General features: G+C 40.3%; 1 protein-coding gene across 2 annotated transcripts in view; it reads right to left on the minus strand.

Moving 5' to 3' along the window:
• Window positions 1–16,474, minus strand: part of DIAPH2 (diaphanous related formin 2) — a 339,263-nt gene that overhangs the window by 148,907 nt on the left and 173,882 nt on the right. For both annotated transcript variants that reach the window (XM_032227728.1, XM_032227726.1), the window contains one exon: window positions 6,471–6,595. In XM_032227728.1, the coding sequence (XP_032083619.1) occupies window positions 6,471–6,595 (125 nt within the window). The remainder of the gene's footprint in view (window positions 1–6,470; window positions 6,596–16,474) is intronic.

A 16,474-nucleotide genomic window follows, 5' to 3' on the forward strand; every position in this document is an offset into this window, starting at 1 on the left:
ATGCGGTCCAGACCATCTGGCTAATCTCTTTGCCTTGCCTGCTCTGCTCACCAAAGGGCCCAGGGACATGTTTAAAGTTTGAAGTTGAAGTTTACTTTTATTTATAGGCCGCCCAATCCTGGAGGACTCCGGGCGGCTTACAGAGAGGGGAAATAAAAGAAAAGAAAAGAAAACAGACAAGTTAAAAAAACCAACACAGATACATTCATTTCAGTCGGGGCTGGACCTCAACAATGAGGTCAACAGCCCCAGGCCTGCCGGAATAGCCAGGTCTTGACAGCTTTTCTGAAGGCCATGAGAGTGGGTGAGGTCTGGATTTCTGGGGGTAGTTCGTTCCAAAGGGTCGGGGCAGACACAGAGAAGGCTCTCCTCCGGGGAGCCGCCAGCCGACATCTGAAGGAGTCCCACCCTGTGATCTTACCGGCCGTTGGGAGGAGTGTGGCAGTAGGCGGTCTCGCAGGTATGCTGGTCCTAAGCCATGCAGGGCTTTAAAGGTAATAACCAACACCTTGAATTGCGTCTGGAGACCAATAGGTAGCCAGTGCAGCTGGCGGAGGATAGGTGTGACATGGGTGTACCTAGGTACACCCAATATCGCTAGTGCGGCTCTCATTCTGGACTAATTGCAGTCTCTGAACGCTTTTCAAGGGTAGCCCCATGTAGAGCGTGTTGCAGTAATCCAGCCTTGAGGTGACTAGGGCATGAGTGACAGTCTGGAGTGCCTCCCGATCCAAGTAGGGCCGCAATTGATGCACCAGGAGAACCTGGGCAAAGGCGTCTTCAGACAGTCTTCAGACAGTGCTGGCACTTTGGGCTTTAAAACGGAGATGAGCACCTCCCCCTAAAGACAGGAACGACTAGCACATATTTTACCTTTAATCATTCTTTGTTATGAGCCAAGAATTATTATCTTTTTTTTTCCTAGTTCTGAGGAGCAGGGGGAAATACCCCAAAACCCTTGAGCCCTTTTTCGGCTAGCTGTTTAAAATAGCTTACAAAATATGTATACATTTGTAGGATTAAGGAGTAAAAAAGGAGCATGGTGACAGTAAGAAATGGGAATTTGATCACCGTAATTTCTCATAGCTGATAACATAATTTCAGCATGTATTATGTCCTAGGATTTCAGATTGTTCTGTGATGCTCCTTGGTGTTTTTAAATCCGATGCGACTTAGGTAATGTGAATTCACTCATATATTAACTATAAGTAGTTTTCCATTTCTATGAGTTAAATAACGTTTACATTGTAAACAAATGAAAAGTACAGCGGCAATGAGAAAATACACATATACATATTTCATTATTTCCCATCATGTTGGTAGAGAAAGTTTTTAAGAGAGAAAATCATTTTCTTCTTTCGATTAACCTTTCGATTCCTATATTTCTCTATGCTAGGCAAGGCATCTGTTTGTTTTGTTTTTTTAGATTATCCAAACCCATTCTTCCTCTCTACCATTATTCATTCTGTTAAAAAAAAAATAATCTAACAGCTTGTACTTCAAATTAGATATCAAATGTTTTTCCTTCCTTCATTACGATATTAATGTTATTATCCAAAAATACATAATCTTACCAATTATAGGAGCCAGAGAACAGTTAAATTAGTACAATCAGAATACAGAGTACTCATTTTATTGAAGTGCTTTCGGTACTAATTTGTACCATTGATGCCACATGTTTTCTTATCACTAATTGCAAAATTATGTAGGAATCACAAAATATTTGACTTTCTGTGCAACCGATAAGTTACAATGCCAGCTCCTCTTCGCTAATAGAATAATGAGAGGAAATAAGCTAAAAGTCAAAGATAATTACCTCACTGGTAGATCACTGTTATAAAACACAAAAGCAATACATATGTCTGATCAAGGGGAAAAAAAGGACAATAATTTGGTTATAGTACTCTCGGGGGAGGGCTTCAAAAATTGCAGCAACGGGTTTGCTGCCTCATTGCTGGGTGGGCGTGGCCATGGTGGGTGTGGCTTGGTGGGCGTGACAGGGGAATGATACTGCAAAATCTCCATTCCCACCCCACTCTGGGGACAGCCAGAGGTGGCCTAATTGGCCTCCTGCACAATGGTGAAATTCATTTTTTTTTTACTACCACTTCTGTGGGCATGGCTTGGCAGGCATGGTGCGGCTTTGTGGGTGTGGCTTTGTGGGCGTGGCAGGGGAAGGATACTACAAAATCTCAATTTCCACCCCTCTCTGGGGTCAGCCAGAGGTAGCATTTGCTGGTTCTCTGAACTACTTACAACATCTGCGACCGGTTCTCTGAACTACTCAAAATTTCCACTACCAATTCTCCAGAATCTGCTGGATTTCACCCCTGCTCCTGCACCATTTGGGGGGGGGGGGTGTTTTTCGCCCTCCTCAGACTCCGGAGGCTTTCCTCGAGCCTCTTGGAGGGCAAAAACTGCTTCCCCCGGGCTCCGGAGGCTAGAAACAGGCCTGTTTGCGGACTTCTGGAACCTCTGGTAGGCTCGTTCCCCTCCCTCCCGGAATCTCCCTACAGGTCCTGCACTTACCTGGCATGATGGAGACTCCTACGTGGAGACTCCTGAGAGGGGAGGGGTGGGAGGGGCATTGTGGCGTGCGCAGGGCCAGGAAAAAGGTGGCATTTGGGGGTTCGCCAACCTGGGCAGAATTCTAGCTAGAGGACTGCCCGAACCCGTGCAAACCTCCAGCAGCTCATCCAAGCTGTATTGTTCATTGGAATGCTATGGGAAATACTCAAATCTAACAGTGTTACAGCTAGTCAAGAAAATGTCACAACCACATTTCAATAGCATCTGCCATCGTGGGCAACCTCAAAAAAAGAATATTTTTGAGTTGGGAGATGTATAGAAAAGTCCAACTCAGTGTCCAGCAAGCATGGGGGTGGCTTTCTCTTAGAAGTAAGGTGAGCAAGTTGGGAGATGATAGATACACAGACTTGTAGGAATGATGGAGATATTAAAACTTAAGTTTTTTTAAAGTGTTAGAGTGTGCAGAGGTGGACAAACTCACAAAAGAAATAAAAGAAAAGGAGGAAAAAGAATATTATATAGTATGGAACGAGTGGTACAAATGGCTAGAGGATAGGTGTAAAGCTTAAGGAAAGACTAAATGAAGAAGAGCTAGAAGGAGCTAGAAAATAGCAACATATAGGTAGAGATGAACAAACATGTATACATGGAAATGGTACATAATGAAGGATTGTAAATTAAGGAATGTATATGATAGTATCCTATGTACAGATAAAGAGAAATGGAAATAGGGGTGGGGGGAGAGAAGTATATTTAATACTATAAATAGTATATCGAGGTGGAAATGTTGTAGAGAAGGAAATTGCAAAAAAAAAATGTCTTTTTTTAAAAAAAACTGTTTAATAATTTTTTTTTAAAAAAAAAAACCTTAAGAGTGCTCTAATGAAGATAAGAAGGAGATTGAAGACAATATCATGGAATCTGCCACTAGGAGATAGAGAGATGGTCATCAGCATGAAAGGGTTGAAAAGGAAATTAAACAAATACATACTCAGAGGTGGGATTCTACCGGTTCGGACCGGTTCACACGAACAGGTACCTCCAAAGATAAGCTGGGAGCAAACCGGTTTTACCCCATGACTAGAGGGGGGCCCCATACCCACCCCTAAGCTTGACCTACATTTATCTTGTCAGCTGAGTCACGCGGGAAAGTGGATCGCAGCCGCTCAGCTGTTTTCCTTCCCAAGCAGTAATCCGGAAGTTACCATATTTTTCAGAGTATAAGACGTATCGGAGTATAAGACGCACCAAGGTTTTGAAGAGACAAATTTTTAAAAAAAGTTTTTGCACTCTGCAAGCCTCCCAAAAACGGCCCATTTTTCGTGAAAATGGGCCCATTTTTTTTTCCAAAAAAAGGGCATGAATAGCCTTTAGGGGGCTTGCAGAGTGCTCCTGGGGGAGTGGGGGAGGGACAAAACAACGGGCCCGTTTTTCATTAAAAAGGGCATGGATAGCCTTTAGGAAGCTTATAGAGTGCTCCTGGGGGCTGGGGGGGGTGCAGAAGGCATAAAATGCTGTATTCAGTGTATAAGATGCACCTATATTTTCAGCCTCTTTTTTGAGGGAAAAAGGTGTGTCTTATACTCCAAAAAATATGGTAAGTCTTCTCTAAAATATGCACGCACGCGCAGCGAACTGGTTCTTAAACCGGTTGGAACCCACCCCTGATAGTACATAAGGTCTCAATTGCAAGTTATGTGTTCGGTATCAAAAGCAAAAAGCTCTCTTAGGGTCAACTGTTGAGGAAAATAAGTAGAAGAACGTTGTTGTGACTCTTCCTGGTTTGTGAACTAGATAGCTGACTTGTTGCTATGGCAACAAGGATCTCTATTTTGATTAGGCCCAGTTGTTATGTTTAACAACTTCTTAGGAAATCAAACAAGAAGCCATGTAGGTGATACTCATCAACAAACCCTATCAAGTTCAGTGGAGTTTATTTCCTAGAAGATGTTTATAGACTTGTCACTTTAAATCCTTTCACTCATAGTAGGTGATAACCCTGAGGTCCTCTATCTTTCCTTTAAAAGATACACAAGATTAATATAAAATAATATGCTCACATTTGCCACCAAGTGGACAGTCACAATTAAGACCACCCAATCATCTATAATGGATGGATACGAGATGCACAAGACTTTTCTTTAAAAAATGCCTTAATTATCTGCAGGCAACGAAACGCAGTAGAAAAATCAGTGCCAGGTTTTTGAAATTGCTTTTCCCCCCCTAAACAATCAGATCTAAATCGCTCAGGATCTTTTAGCAAAAGACTTATTAAAGGATGAATTTTCTCAATTACTGAAAGCAGGGGGGGGGGAGGGAAACCATCAAATACTATGGTAAACTATGTTTGGGTTTCAATGCCAAGAACTGGAACTTACTGGCATATTATAGTTGCCGAATTAAATAGAAATTATTCCGAATTGTTCCAGATGTCAACAAAGAATCAATAAAATTAGAAATTAACGTCTTGGGGAACCATTTCTTTCTATGATGCTCCCTAACTTAAAGGAAGAGCAAGCTAAAACTGATGCAGCTACTATAATCCTGAGAACAAAAGATAATAGCCAAAGATGGGGAGATGTGTGGCTCCCTTTATGTTTTTTGGAGATGCATGCTTGTGTCTGTTAGTCATTATTTTTTATTCCGGAATGATAGGTAATCTGATACCTGCAATAGCTGCTAGCAATTAATTAATTCAATCTATAATTATCTTCTTCAAACTGACTCTAAACTGCAAACCTCAGGGCCTGTTCGCTTTGTGTTTCTCTGCAACTTTCTGTGTGTTTGTTTTATTTTGGTTTCCCTTTTTCTTAATGAAAAATGTGATAGAATTTTTTTTAAAAAAAACTTCCCAACTCTTTGGCGTCATTACTGGGCCCAATAAAAATATCGCTTACATTCTCCTCTTTGTTAACTACATGTGGAAGTAAGTAAGAAAGAAAATAGATGCAAGAACTGAGATTTGTCTGAATTGTTTCATTGTGCTTAGCCTGACAGTCGTTTTATTTTATTTTATTTTACTTTTTTCTCATTTAAGAGAAATCTATCTGGTGCTTTTCAAGTGTCGGTTTGTCTATCCATCCTAAACAATTTGGTTCTGTCACCAAATCTGACCATTTCGTGTCTTATTTATTTATTAGACACATTTATATGCCGCCCAATCCCGAAGGACTCCGGGCGGCTTACAAAAATAAAGAGAAAAAGCACATAACGAAACACATAACGAAAGAAACCGTTTCAAAACAGCAAGACCTCATACATTCATTCTAATCGGGGCTGGATCTCAACAGTAAGGTCAACAGCCCCAGGCCTGCCGGAACAGCCAAGTTTTTACAGCTTTCCTGAAGGCCATGAGAGTGGGTATGGTCCGGATCTCCTGGGGTAGCTGGTTCCAGAGAGTCAGAGCAGCCACAGAGAAGGCTCTCCTCCGAGGGCACGCCAGCCGACACTGTCTGGCTGACGGCATCTGAAGGAGGCCCAATCTTATTCCCCCCGCCATGCTTGCGACCTAAATTAAAACATTTTTTAAGGAAGTTGAGATTTCTTACCTTATTTCAGAACCAACAAAGGAAGTTCTAGGCTTTGTCTGAAATTTCCACAAGGACCCAAATGAAGTTGTCCTTTGTGCTTCTGTCCAAAACACACTCAGCTACCCTAGTGAGAAAATGACTGAAATATCATGATTTTGATTAGGGCATAGAATGAATCGAGGCAAAACTCAATTCCTACATTCAGTAGTCTAACTAAAATAATGAGGAAAAAGCAGATATTCCTTTGGAATTTCACATGAAGATACATCACAACTGGGGCTGACAACTTTCTGATCAAACAGATCGTTCTTTCATTCAAAAGTTAACTCATGTTATATTGCTTAAACATTGTAAGCAGGGTGCAGTTCAAATATTTGACCAGGAAAAGAGCAACAACACACAAAAGGATATGATCATTTTTTCGACGAATTTATCACGAGGATCTTGTATTTGGGGGAATTTCTTGATGTCATTTTCCAAACGCTGTATCTGCTGTCCCATGGAATCAAGATTGCTTTTAAGAATTTGAGCTGAAACTGAGAGAGAGAGAGAGAAAAAAAACGGTAATTCAGAAATCAGATCAGGACTTACGACTGGGGGGAGAAAAAAGCTATGTCAGAAGTAATATTCGTGAAGGCAGTGAAGATAATTCCATTAATATGTGCCCTCATTTTTCTGAATTACGGTTCATAAAAGTTCCACTATTCATAAAATAAAGGGAATATATGTAATATAATATATGAAATCATCATGCTTAATGTGAGAATGTCACTATTTTATTCTTCCATTAGTTCAAACTAATCTAATTCTATTCAAATTTATTGATAGAAATGCTAATATTTCATTCCTTTGAATCTAATTTGTAGATTAAACAGAAACCCAGTTTCAAAGAGATTCTATCTTAGCAATATATATAGTTGGTGATTTAAAGAAAATCTGCAGAGTACATCTTTTTATCTCTTTCTCTCTAGTCATGAAATGTAGAATCTGTAGAAAGCTGTAACTTTTTACTGGCACATCTAACTTTAATTTAATGGGATAACACAAATTATTAATGTTCCAAATAGTGGTAAGCAAAGGCACAGGAAGAGTGTAACACATCACCTTTGTAATTAATTTTTTGTAATTAATTGCTAAGCAGCAGTTACATTGTTCAGATTAATATTAAAAAAAAGTTAATCAATTAGTATTATTGCATTCACCGTGGAGTATCTTATCTTTTCTCTTAAATTATTCGGGGATAGCTTATTAGCTCTGCAGAGTAATATTGTGAAGGGAAGAGAAAAGAAAAAATGTTCAAAGGGACAGAAGGAGTATTGTGTCTGTGTATCTGTGTGTTAAAATATATACCTTGCTTTTGAAATGAGCCTCAAGGCCTTTTGTAAATAGCAAGATGGAATCGGTAATTGCTTAAACAAAGCTAAACAAACAAACAAACTAATCTGTAAGTGCAGTTCAGACAAAAACACACACCCCTTCTGCATTACAGATGAAAGAAACGGAGAGCATGGAAAGAAAAATTAGGATGTTTTTTGTTGTTGTTGTTTCAGCCATCATTTCTGTGTAGAACCAAGCAGGGGGGAAAAAAAAATATTGGTTGTTATGTTATCAATTTCAGCCCTTTGTATCCAAGGCCGTTGTTTTAGCATATAAAAGGAACAAAAGTGTTATTACTGTTACGGCCCACCAGCAGAGCTGGCAGCAGACTCGGACAGTGAGGAGGTTGGGGCCAGTCCTGGAGTCTGGGGAAGGCTCTGATGAGGGCTTTGCGTCGGAGGCAGAGACGGGGCCGAGGTTGTCTGGCAGTGATCAGCTGCCTTCGGAGTCAGACATCAGTGAGGCAGAAGAACAGGTGGAGCCTGTTCCCAGTGTGCCCACGCGCAGAGTTGCCAGATGAAGGGAAGAGCTAAAGAACAGGTTGACTTGGAAGGTGGATGATGAATGACCCCTCCCAGAGGAAATAAAAGAGGAGCGAAAGGGGAGTAGATTTTGCAGGAGACAATTAGTTCGCTTAATTGGTTCGTGACTCTCCGAGACTCCTGGCCAAGTTTTGCAGAGATCGGCCTGGCAGCTCTCCAAGCCTGATAAGGTCTGTGACTGTAAATCCTCCCTCGAAAGACTTTGCTGGATGTGAATGAGAAAAATTCACAGTCAATTAATAAAAGGGGTTTTTGTCGGGACAAGGAGTTTGCTTCATGCTCTTGGGAAGCCTCGGTCAGAACAATTACAACAATGCAAGTTATTTCTTCAGCAACACCTAGTCTCTTGATGATTAATTCCAGATCGAAAACTAGGCTGTAAAAGTGGAGATTATATATCGTGGGTTCATTTCATTTAATTTGGGATTATTGCATCTTGAGTTTTCCATCTTCCAATGTCAAGAAATCAAGACAGAGAACAGAAGTCAAGACAGAGAAAGCAAGGGACAAATGAATGAAATGGGACCTCCTATGAATCCAGCGAACCAACTAAGATTCTGAAGATGCCGTCCACAAAACTGGAAATCCTAAAATCTACGAGTGGTCCAAGGAAGGGTCAATCCATTGTAGACGTACCATAATATGCCTCCAGTAATCTAGCCAGTGAAAAAAAATCTGCACAGATACTATGTCTATGGAGATTCTCAATCTTCCAGAGTTGTCCCAATGGTGAATGTTTTTTCTCCAAGTACACAACAGTTCCTTTGTCAGACCTGGAAGCCATCTTTTACAATGGGCCTTTAGGCCTGCCACATTTTCTGCTGTGGGAAAACGAGAGGGGGGGATTATATGGAGTATGGGTGATATTTAGTCTAAATAATATTCTTTTCTCAGAGAGTCAATGACGTCTTGGCCTGCAGCTGTGATGGTGTGTCTGGGAGGCATCTCCAGCTTTGGATGGTGCCTGATTGAGCCATGTAATAGGAATGTGGGTACTGGGCAGGGACTTGAACTTTCTTTTGGGTAGGGAAAACCTGGAAACTTTCAGATTCGGGTTTTTCCATATGTGCCAATATGACATCTCTAATAAAATGGAACTTTAAGGAAATTCAAGCCTCAGAGTCTTCTTTCCTTGGGGGGGTTTATTTGGAACCCTGACACCCCTAACATAAAAACTGTGATAACAAGTCATTTGATGGACTATTTTGCACATAACTGCACTGCCCTAAAGGGAAAAAAAGCAGAATGTGGAAGGCAAAGTCCAGTACATGAATCGTTACAACCAGTAACTAGAAATAGAAGATTGTTTTTTCAAACTCCAGCATTATTAGCTTTGCTTGCCAAAAAGAAACTCAAGATTCACAAATACATTTTCAAACACAAAATTGCTGGAGTAGACCATCTGCAGTGGATGATGATGGTGGAAGACAGGTTAAAGGTTTCTGCCAACCAGTCATTTTCTTTTTGTCACGTCACAGAAGCACAAATAATTCAAAACCAGCTTTTAAACAGATTATTACTTAGGGAGCAATTCATCCTGGCGAGTGTCTCGAATACGGGAAAGGTCATAAGACTCATTCCGTTGTCGAGACAAGTAATCTGCTAGACTCTTTAAGCATTCGGGTTGCAAAAATTGCCTACAGAGAAAAAGTGGCAAACATTTTTTTCCTTCTCACAGATTGTCTTAGCAATTTCTCTTGTGTAAGTTCTACAATGCTGGATACTCCCTTGAACAATGTTTAGGTTACAGGTAGCCTTGACTTCACAGCCACTGCAAGGTAGTTGTTAAAAAAAGTGAGCCACAGTGGTAAGAGTGCAGTACTGCAGGCTACTTCTGCTGGCTACCAGCAGCCTGCAATTTGGCAGTTTGAATCTCACCAGGCTCAAGGTTGACTGAACCTTCCCTCCTTCTGAGGTGGGTCAAATGAGGACCCAGATTGTTGGGGGCAATAGGCTGACTCTGTAAAACTGCTTAGAGAGGGCTGTAAAGGGCTGTAAAGCAGTATACAAGTCTAAGTGTTATTGCTAAGAGTTGTGCCTCATTTGACGAACTCTTTTTGACAGTTTTGACACAACCTCTGTAATTGCTAAGAGAATCATGTGTAAATTAAGCAAATCTGGACTCTAAAAATCTGTAGAGATTCTCAGCTATCCCAGGTCATGGTTGTCCCAAAGGTGCTTTTTCAGGAGGCGACTGGATTTTCTTGATTTTTCTTGGAAGATGTTTCACTTCTCGTCCAAGAAGCTTCTTCAGCCCTGATAGGATTCTTCCATTCCCCACCATCAAGTCAGAGCTGAAGAAGCTTCTTGGATGAGAAGTGAAACTTCTTCAAAGAATAGCAATAGCAATAGCAGTTAGACTTATATACCGCTTCATAGGGCTTTCAGCCCTCTCTAAGCGGTTTACAGAGTCAGCATATCGCCCCCACAGTCCGGGTCCTCATTTCACCCACCTCAGAAGGATGGAAGGCTGAGTCAGCCTTGAGCCGGTGAGATTAGAACCGCTGAACTGCAGATAACAGTCAGCTGAAGTGGCCTGCAGTACTGCACCCTAACCACTGCGCCACCTCGGCTCTTCCCAGAAGAAAAAAACAAGAAAGTCCAGTTGCCTCCTGAAAAAGCACCTTTGGGACAAATCTGGACATGTGTCAATGGGTCTGTTTCAAATGTACAGAAATGTGTAGGGGGAAAAAAAACAATGACACGGAACAAAACACAAACAGATTCTGAAGGTTTTTCTTTGTGCGCAATTATTATCAGCTACTTATTTTTGTAGGAAAACCGCGGCACACTGAATAGACAACAATTTAGGGTTGTCTAATTACTTAGGATGAGCATTAGAGTTGAGTGCTGTGAGTTTGTGTTTGTGTTTGTGTGTGTCTGTGTGTGTGTGTGTGTGTATGGAAACACACATAAGTCCTCTCGCTTCTCTCTGGGTTTGTAATAATGATTTGGAGGGCCATCAAAACTGCTAAATTGATCAAGTTCATTTTATATTGCAGATAATGATTTAATAAATTGGTTGGGTGTGTGAGCTATAGACTGGAATTGCATCTGGAGCATCGTCCTGTACACACACACACACACACACACACACACACACACACACAATCATCCCAAAAGTGAGAACAAATAAATAAACAAAGAACCCAAAGATGAAAATATAATAAAATAACATGGAATCAAAAGCACCCTAAATGTTCTCAGAGCACCATTCAGATGCTGAGAACATTAAATAGCATTTGAGAGATTAGATACCAGGGAGCTAGCTACCAAAAAAAAATCAATGAATAAAGCTACATAATTTAATTGGAATTTTAATCCAGAATGACTTTAAATCCTCATATTCAGATTGCAACATGAATACTTTACAGTGCTGACAATTCTATACATTTCACACTCTTACTTTAGCTAAAGGACTTGTGTTCAGGACAGCAAAACTGTTGCTAGGATACTACAGGAAAGTTTTAATAACCATACTGGGGGTCTTATCCAATTTGAATTCCTGCAAATGATCTACAACCTACAGAAGGGAGTTCTAACAAAGCAAGAGATTCATACAGGCAGTCCTTGACTTACAACAATTCATTTGGTGACAGTTCAGAATTACATCATGATCAGAAAAAGTGACTTATGGCCATTTAGCACACTTACAACTGTTGAAGCATCTTGGCATCTGACTCATATTTATAATGGTTGCAGGGCTCTGAGTCACATGTTCCCCTTTTGCGACCTTCTGACAAAGTCAAGGAGGAAGCCAGGTTCACTTTATGACCATTTTGCTCATTTTACAACGACAGATATTTGCTTAGCAACTGTAGCATGGAAATGGAGCAAAATTCACTGAACAACCGTTTCACTAAGCAACAGAAACTTTGGGCTCATTGGTGATAGTAAATTGAGGAAATCCAGGAAAGGAAATATTTCCTTTCCTTCACCTCAAAATAAAATGAAGAGAGAGGAAGGATCATGATGATGATGATGACAGATAGACTATTAATGAGTCTTAAAGGTCCTTTTGTACAATTAAAAAAAATGAAGCTATGAATTATGTAGTGTAACAATTTAACAGCATCAAAAAATGAACTTCATAAAATTAGTCATTGTGACTCTGTAAGGAAAAAAAACAAAACAGCAGTCAAGAAATTAAAAGACGCTTCCTCCTGGGGAGGAAAGCTATGTCAAATCTAGACAGCATACTAGAAAGCAGAGACATCACCCTGCCAATAAAAGGGCGTATAGTCAAGGCTATGGTTTTCCCAGTTGCAATGGATGGCTGTGAATCTTGGACCATAAGGAAGGCTGAGCACCAAAGAATGGAGGCCTTTGAACTCTGGTGCTGGAGAAGACTCCTGCGAGTCCCTTGGACTGCACGGCGATCCAACCGGTCAGTCCTAGAGGAGATCAACCTTGACTGTTCTTTAGAAGGCCTGAAGAGGAAACTCAAATACTTTGGCCACCTAATGAGAAGGAAGGACTCACTGGAGAAGAGCCTCATGCTGGGAATGATTGAGGGCAAAAGAAGAAGGGGATGACAGAGAATGAGGTGGCTGGACGGAGTCACTGAAGCAGTAGGTGTGAGCTTAAATGGACTCCAGAGGATGTGAGGACAGGAGGACCTGGAGGAACATTGTCCATGGGGTCGAAATCTACGAGTGTGTGTGTGTGTGTGTGTAATTTTGTGTCACAACCCCTGGTATGCCCAAATATGTGAGGAAGCATACTGATTTCCATGTATGTATGTATGTATGTATGTATGTATGTATGTATGTATGTACGTACGTACGTACGTACGTACATACACATACACACACACAAACATTCCACTGAGAGAAATGTGAACATGCCACAAGAGGCATTATTTACCTTAAAATTCTTTTATGGCCTTGGTTTGCCTTAGGTATTATTATAATCTATACCAGGGGTATCCAATCTTGGGCTTGCTGGGGAATTTTGGGGGTTGGGGGTTGATGTCCACAAGTCTTAAATTTGCCAAAGTTGGATACCTCGAATCTACACATTCAGTGTTGGCTTTGGGAGATTCATTAGAACAACGTTCCTAAACACAGTTTAATCACTTTTAATAAATAAATAAAAAGATTTAATAATCTTTAAAATGCTAAAGAAGAACATCACAACAGGTGACCATTCCCGTTTTATGTCTCTCTACGATTAAAAATAATAATAATCAAATCCCTGAAGCAGTAGGGAAAGTAAAATAAAGAACTCCTATTTAAAGCCATCGTACGTTAATCCTGTCCTTGTCTTCTGAAAAATTTATCTTGCAGAAAAATCTTACTAGGAGAAAACGGTTTCAGGTTGCTCTGTTCATTTACTTGGGCAGGAAAAGAGAGAACAAAAATTTAACGCAAGAGTATTTCACAACCACTTTTGCCCAGGAAGGCACCAGGCCTCATCAGAATTTAACAAGACATTTAATCTCAGAAATAAATTAACTGACATTGTAAGATCATGTTTAATGAGGCAAGAATGCAAAAAAAGGGGGCTATTCTATAACACTAGTACAACCTATGAAAAATAAGTGTAAGACTCATCAATTGTTTACTTTTCTGTACAATACAGACAGATAGACTTTCAAAGTTCATAATTAAGGCAGTGAGTCAGCTAACGTTTCTTCTTCTGCTTTATTGCATTTAAAATAGATGATACATGGAGGTGATAATTACAAGTGTAAGTGTTCCATGAACATTGCATTTGCGAGCTATGAGCTGTTCAGATTCAGGAGGTTAGTACCAAATGAGATGTGGCATGCACAGCTCTTTTAAGCGCTTAAAGACAGATGGAAACAGAGAAAGTAGTCGGGATCATAACGACACTGATTTAAGGTCACCCATAAGTCAAAATTCCCCAAAAATCCTTTGCCCATGACCCCATCTTCATCCTGAAAAATAAATCAATATAAAGTAGCTTCAATAGAACCATCTGGACAAAAACAAGACTCTGTCAAACACATCAGCCATAAACTTTGGACCTTGTAATTGGAAAGTTATCCAACAGTGATCAAGGTGGCATCCTACGCAACTTCAGATAGGAGCTGTGAAAGATGAGAGCAATTTCCCCCTCAAATTTTAGAGAACGAGCCACATGTGCTACTGAGGGTTATATCAAGTTCTCCATCGCCAGGCTAAATCTAAATGACCTCAAACAACTGGAAAAAACCTTTGCTAGATAATTTGGAGACAATGCAATGGAAAAGAAGAGGGGAATAAAAACGCCTGCAATTCCATCCTTGTCAAAGAACTGGCTTTATGATGAGGTTGAGTGAATTTGAAGTGGATTTCTTCTACCTGCAATATCAAATCACTTCACTGTCCTGGGTTTACATATTACATGCTGATCTGGTCAGTTTCTAAAGTACAGGAGACGCTACTTAGACATGATTCTATTGTGTTAGCCTCATACCAAAAGAAAATTGTGATAGTTGTGTTTCTACTTTGTTTATGGTGGGAAACATTTTTACCTGAATGCTAGGTAACACTTAATTCTGATCTACAATTTCCAACTCAACAACAATCTTTATTAGGCTATGGTATCTGGCCCTAATTTGTGAACTTCTCTGCTTTTTCTCCATTTCCCATTTTTTTTAAATAATATCTGATCTTACAAAAAGCTCTGGTGTTATAACAGGAGGAGGGGATGGTAAACAAAGCAACCCAAACTGTATATTATAACCTATTAAATGAAATAATAAATGTATAAGAATGATAAATGTTAAAATACTTGTAACCAAACGACATGCTGTATGTGATGATGGGTTGTGTGTGTGTGTGTTTCTGTTTTGTTTTTTGTTTTTTGTTTTTTGATTGTTGTGGGTATGTGTTGTCTATGTAACAAAAATAAAAAAATAAATAAAAAAAAGCTCTGGACAAGTCAAAATTTTGCACACACCATGATATCATTAGAAACAGTCTAATTAAAGACCAGGACTGTGTTAATCTTAACACACAACAATATCAATCAAAAATCAAAAGGCTGCATAAACAGAGGGATAGAATCAAGAACACGTGAATTGTTAATACCACTTTATAAGGCCTTGGTAAGGCCACATTTGGAATATTGCATCCAGTTTTGGTCACCACGATGTAAAAAAAAATGTTGAGACTCTGGAAAGAGTGCAGAGAAGAGCAACAAAAATGATTAGGGGACCAGAGGCTAAAACATATGAAGAATGGTTGCAGGAACTGGGTATGTCTAGTTTAATGAAAAGAAGGAGTAGTGGAGACATGATAGCAGTCTTCCAATATATCAGGGGTTGTCACAAAGAAAAGGGAGTCAAACTATTCCCCAAGGCATCTGAAGGTAAGACAAGAAGCAATGGGTGGAAACTGATCAAGGAGAGAAGCAACTTAGAACTGAGGAGAAATTTCCTGACAGTTAGAACAATTAATCAGTGGAACAACTTGCCTCCAGAAGTTGTGAATGCCCCAACACTGGAAGTCTTTAACAAGATGTTGGATAGCCATTTGTCTGAAACAGTATAGGGTTTCCTGCCTAGGCAGTGGGTTGGACTAGAAGACCTCCAAGGTCCCTTCCAACTCTGCTATTGTATTGTATTGTATTGTAAAAATGCATTTCAGAGTGAAAAGAACCAAAACCATCAAGCCAAAGACTGTAACAGGAACTAAGTGGTGTTATAAATTATTTTACTAAAAGAATTCTTCAGATGAGTCAAACTTGAGAAAATATAAAAAAGTCTTCCCTCTCTGGCAGTACAAAGCTTTGAAACTTTATTAAGCTTTCAATTAGCTTAATAAAGTGAGACACGGATTAATAATAAATAAAATAGGCCAATGTCTTAATTTAACTAATGTACTGAAAACAAGTGTATGCTTCAAAGACATTATAGCAAGGGTGTCAAACTCAAGGCCCGGGGGCCAGATCTGGCCCATGGGGTGCTTATATCTGGCCCACAGAGCCACCCTGGAAACAGTAAAGGGACACCCCGCGGTGACTCTTCCAGCAAAAACAGAGCTCGGGAAAGTTCCTGGAGCTCACTTTTTGCTGGCAGAGTGTTGCAGGAAGCCATCACAGCTGAAAATGGAACTTTGGACCTCATTTTTGCTGGTAAAGTGCTCTGGCCACTACAGGCAACCCCGATACAAGTTATGTCAAGCTGGCCATGCCCCTTGGCCACACCCTCCCCCTCCCCACGAAGTCAAGCACAATCCTGATGTGGCACTCAATGAAATTGAGCTTGACACCCCTGCACTATAGCATTTCAACATATATCCAGGTAGAGAAAAAGTAAAACTATAATTAGGACATCTGGTAGTATACAATAATAGCAATAGCAATATTGCTATTGCAATAATGGGGTCAATATGCATCGGACACGGTGGGGACACGGTGGCTAAGACGCTGAGCTTGTCGATCAGAAAGGTCGGCAGTTCAGCAGTTCGAATCCCTAGCACCGTATAATGGAGTGAGCTCTTGTTACTTGTCCCAGCTTCTGCACGCCTAGCAGTTCAAAAGTAT

Source organism: Thamnophis elegans, chromosome 12 (genome assembly GCF_009769535.1).
Source record: "Thamnophis elegans isolate rThaEle1 chromosome 12, rThaEle1.pri, whole genome shotgun sequence".
Taxonomy (NCBI): Eukaryota; Metazoa; Chordata; class Lepidosauria; order Squamata; family Colubridae; genus Thamnophis; species Thamnophis elegans.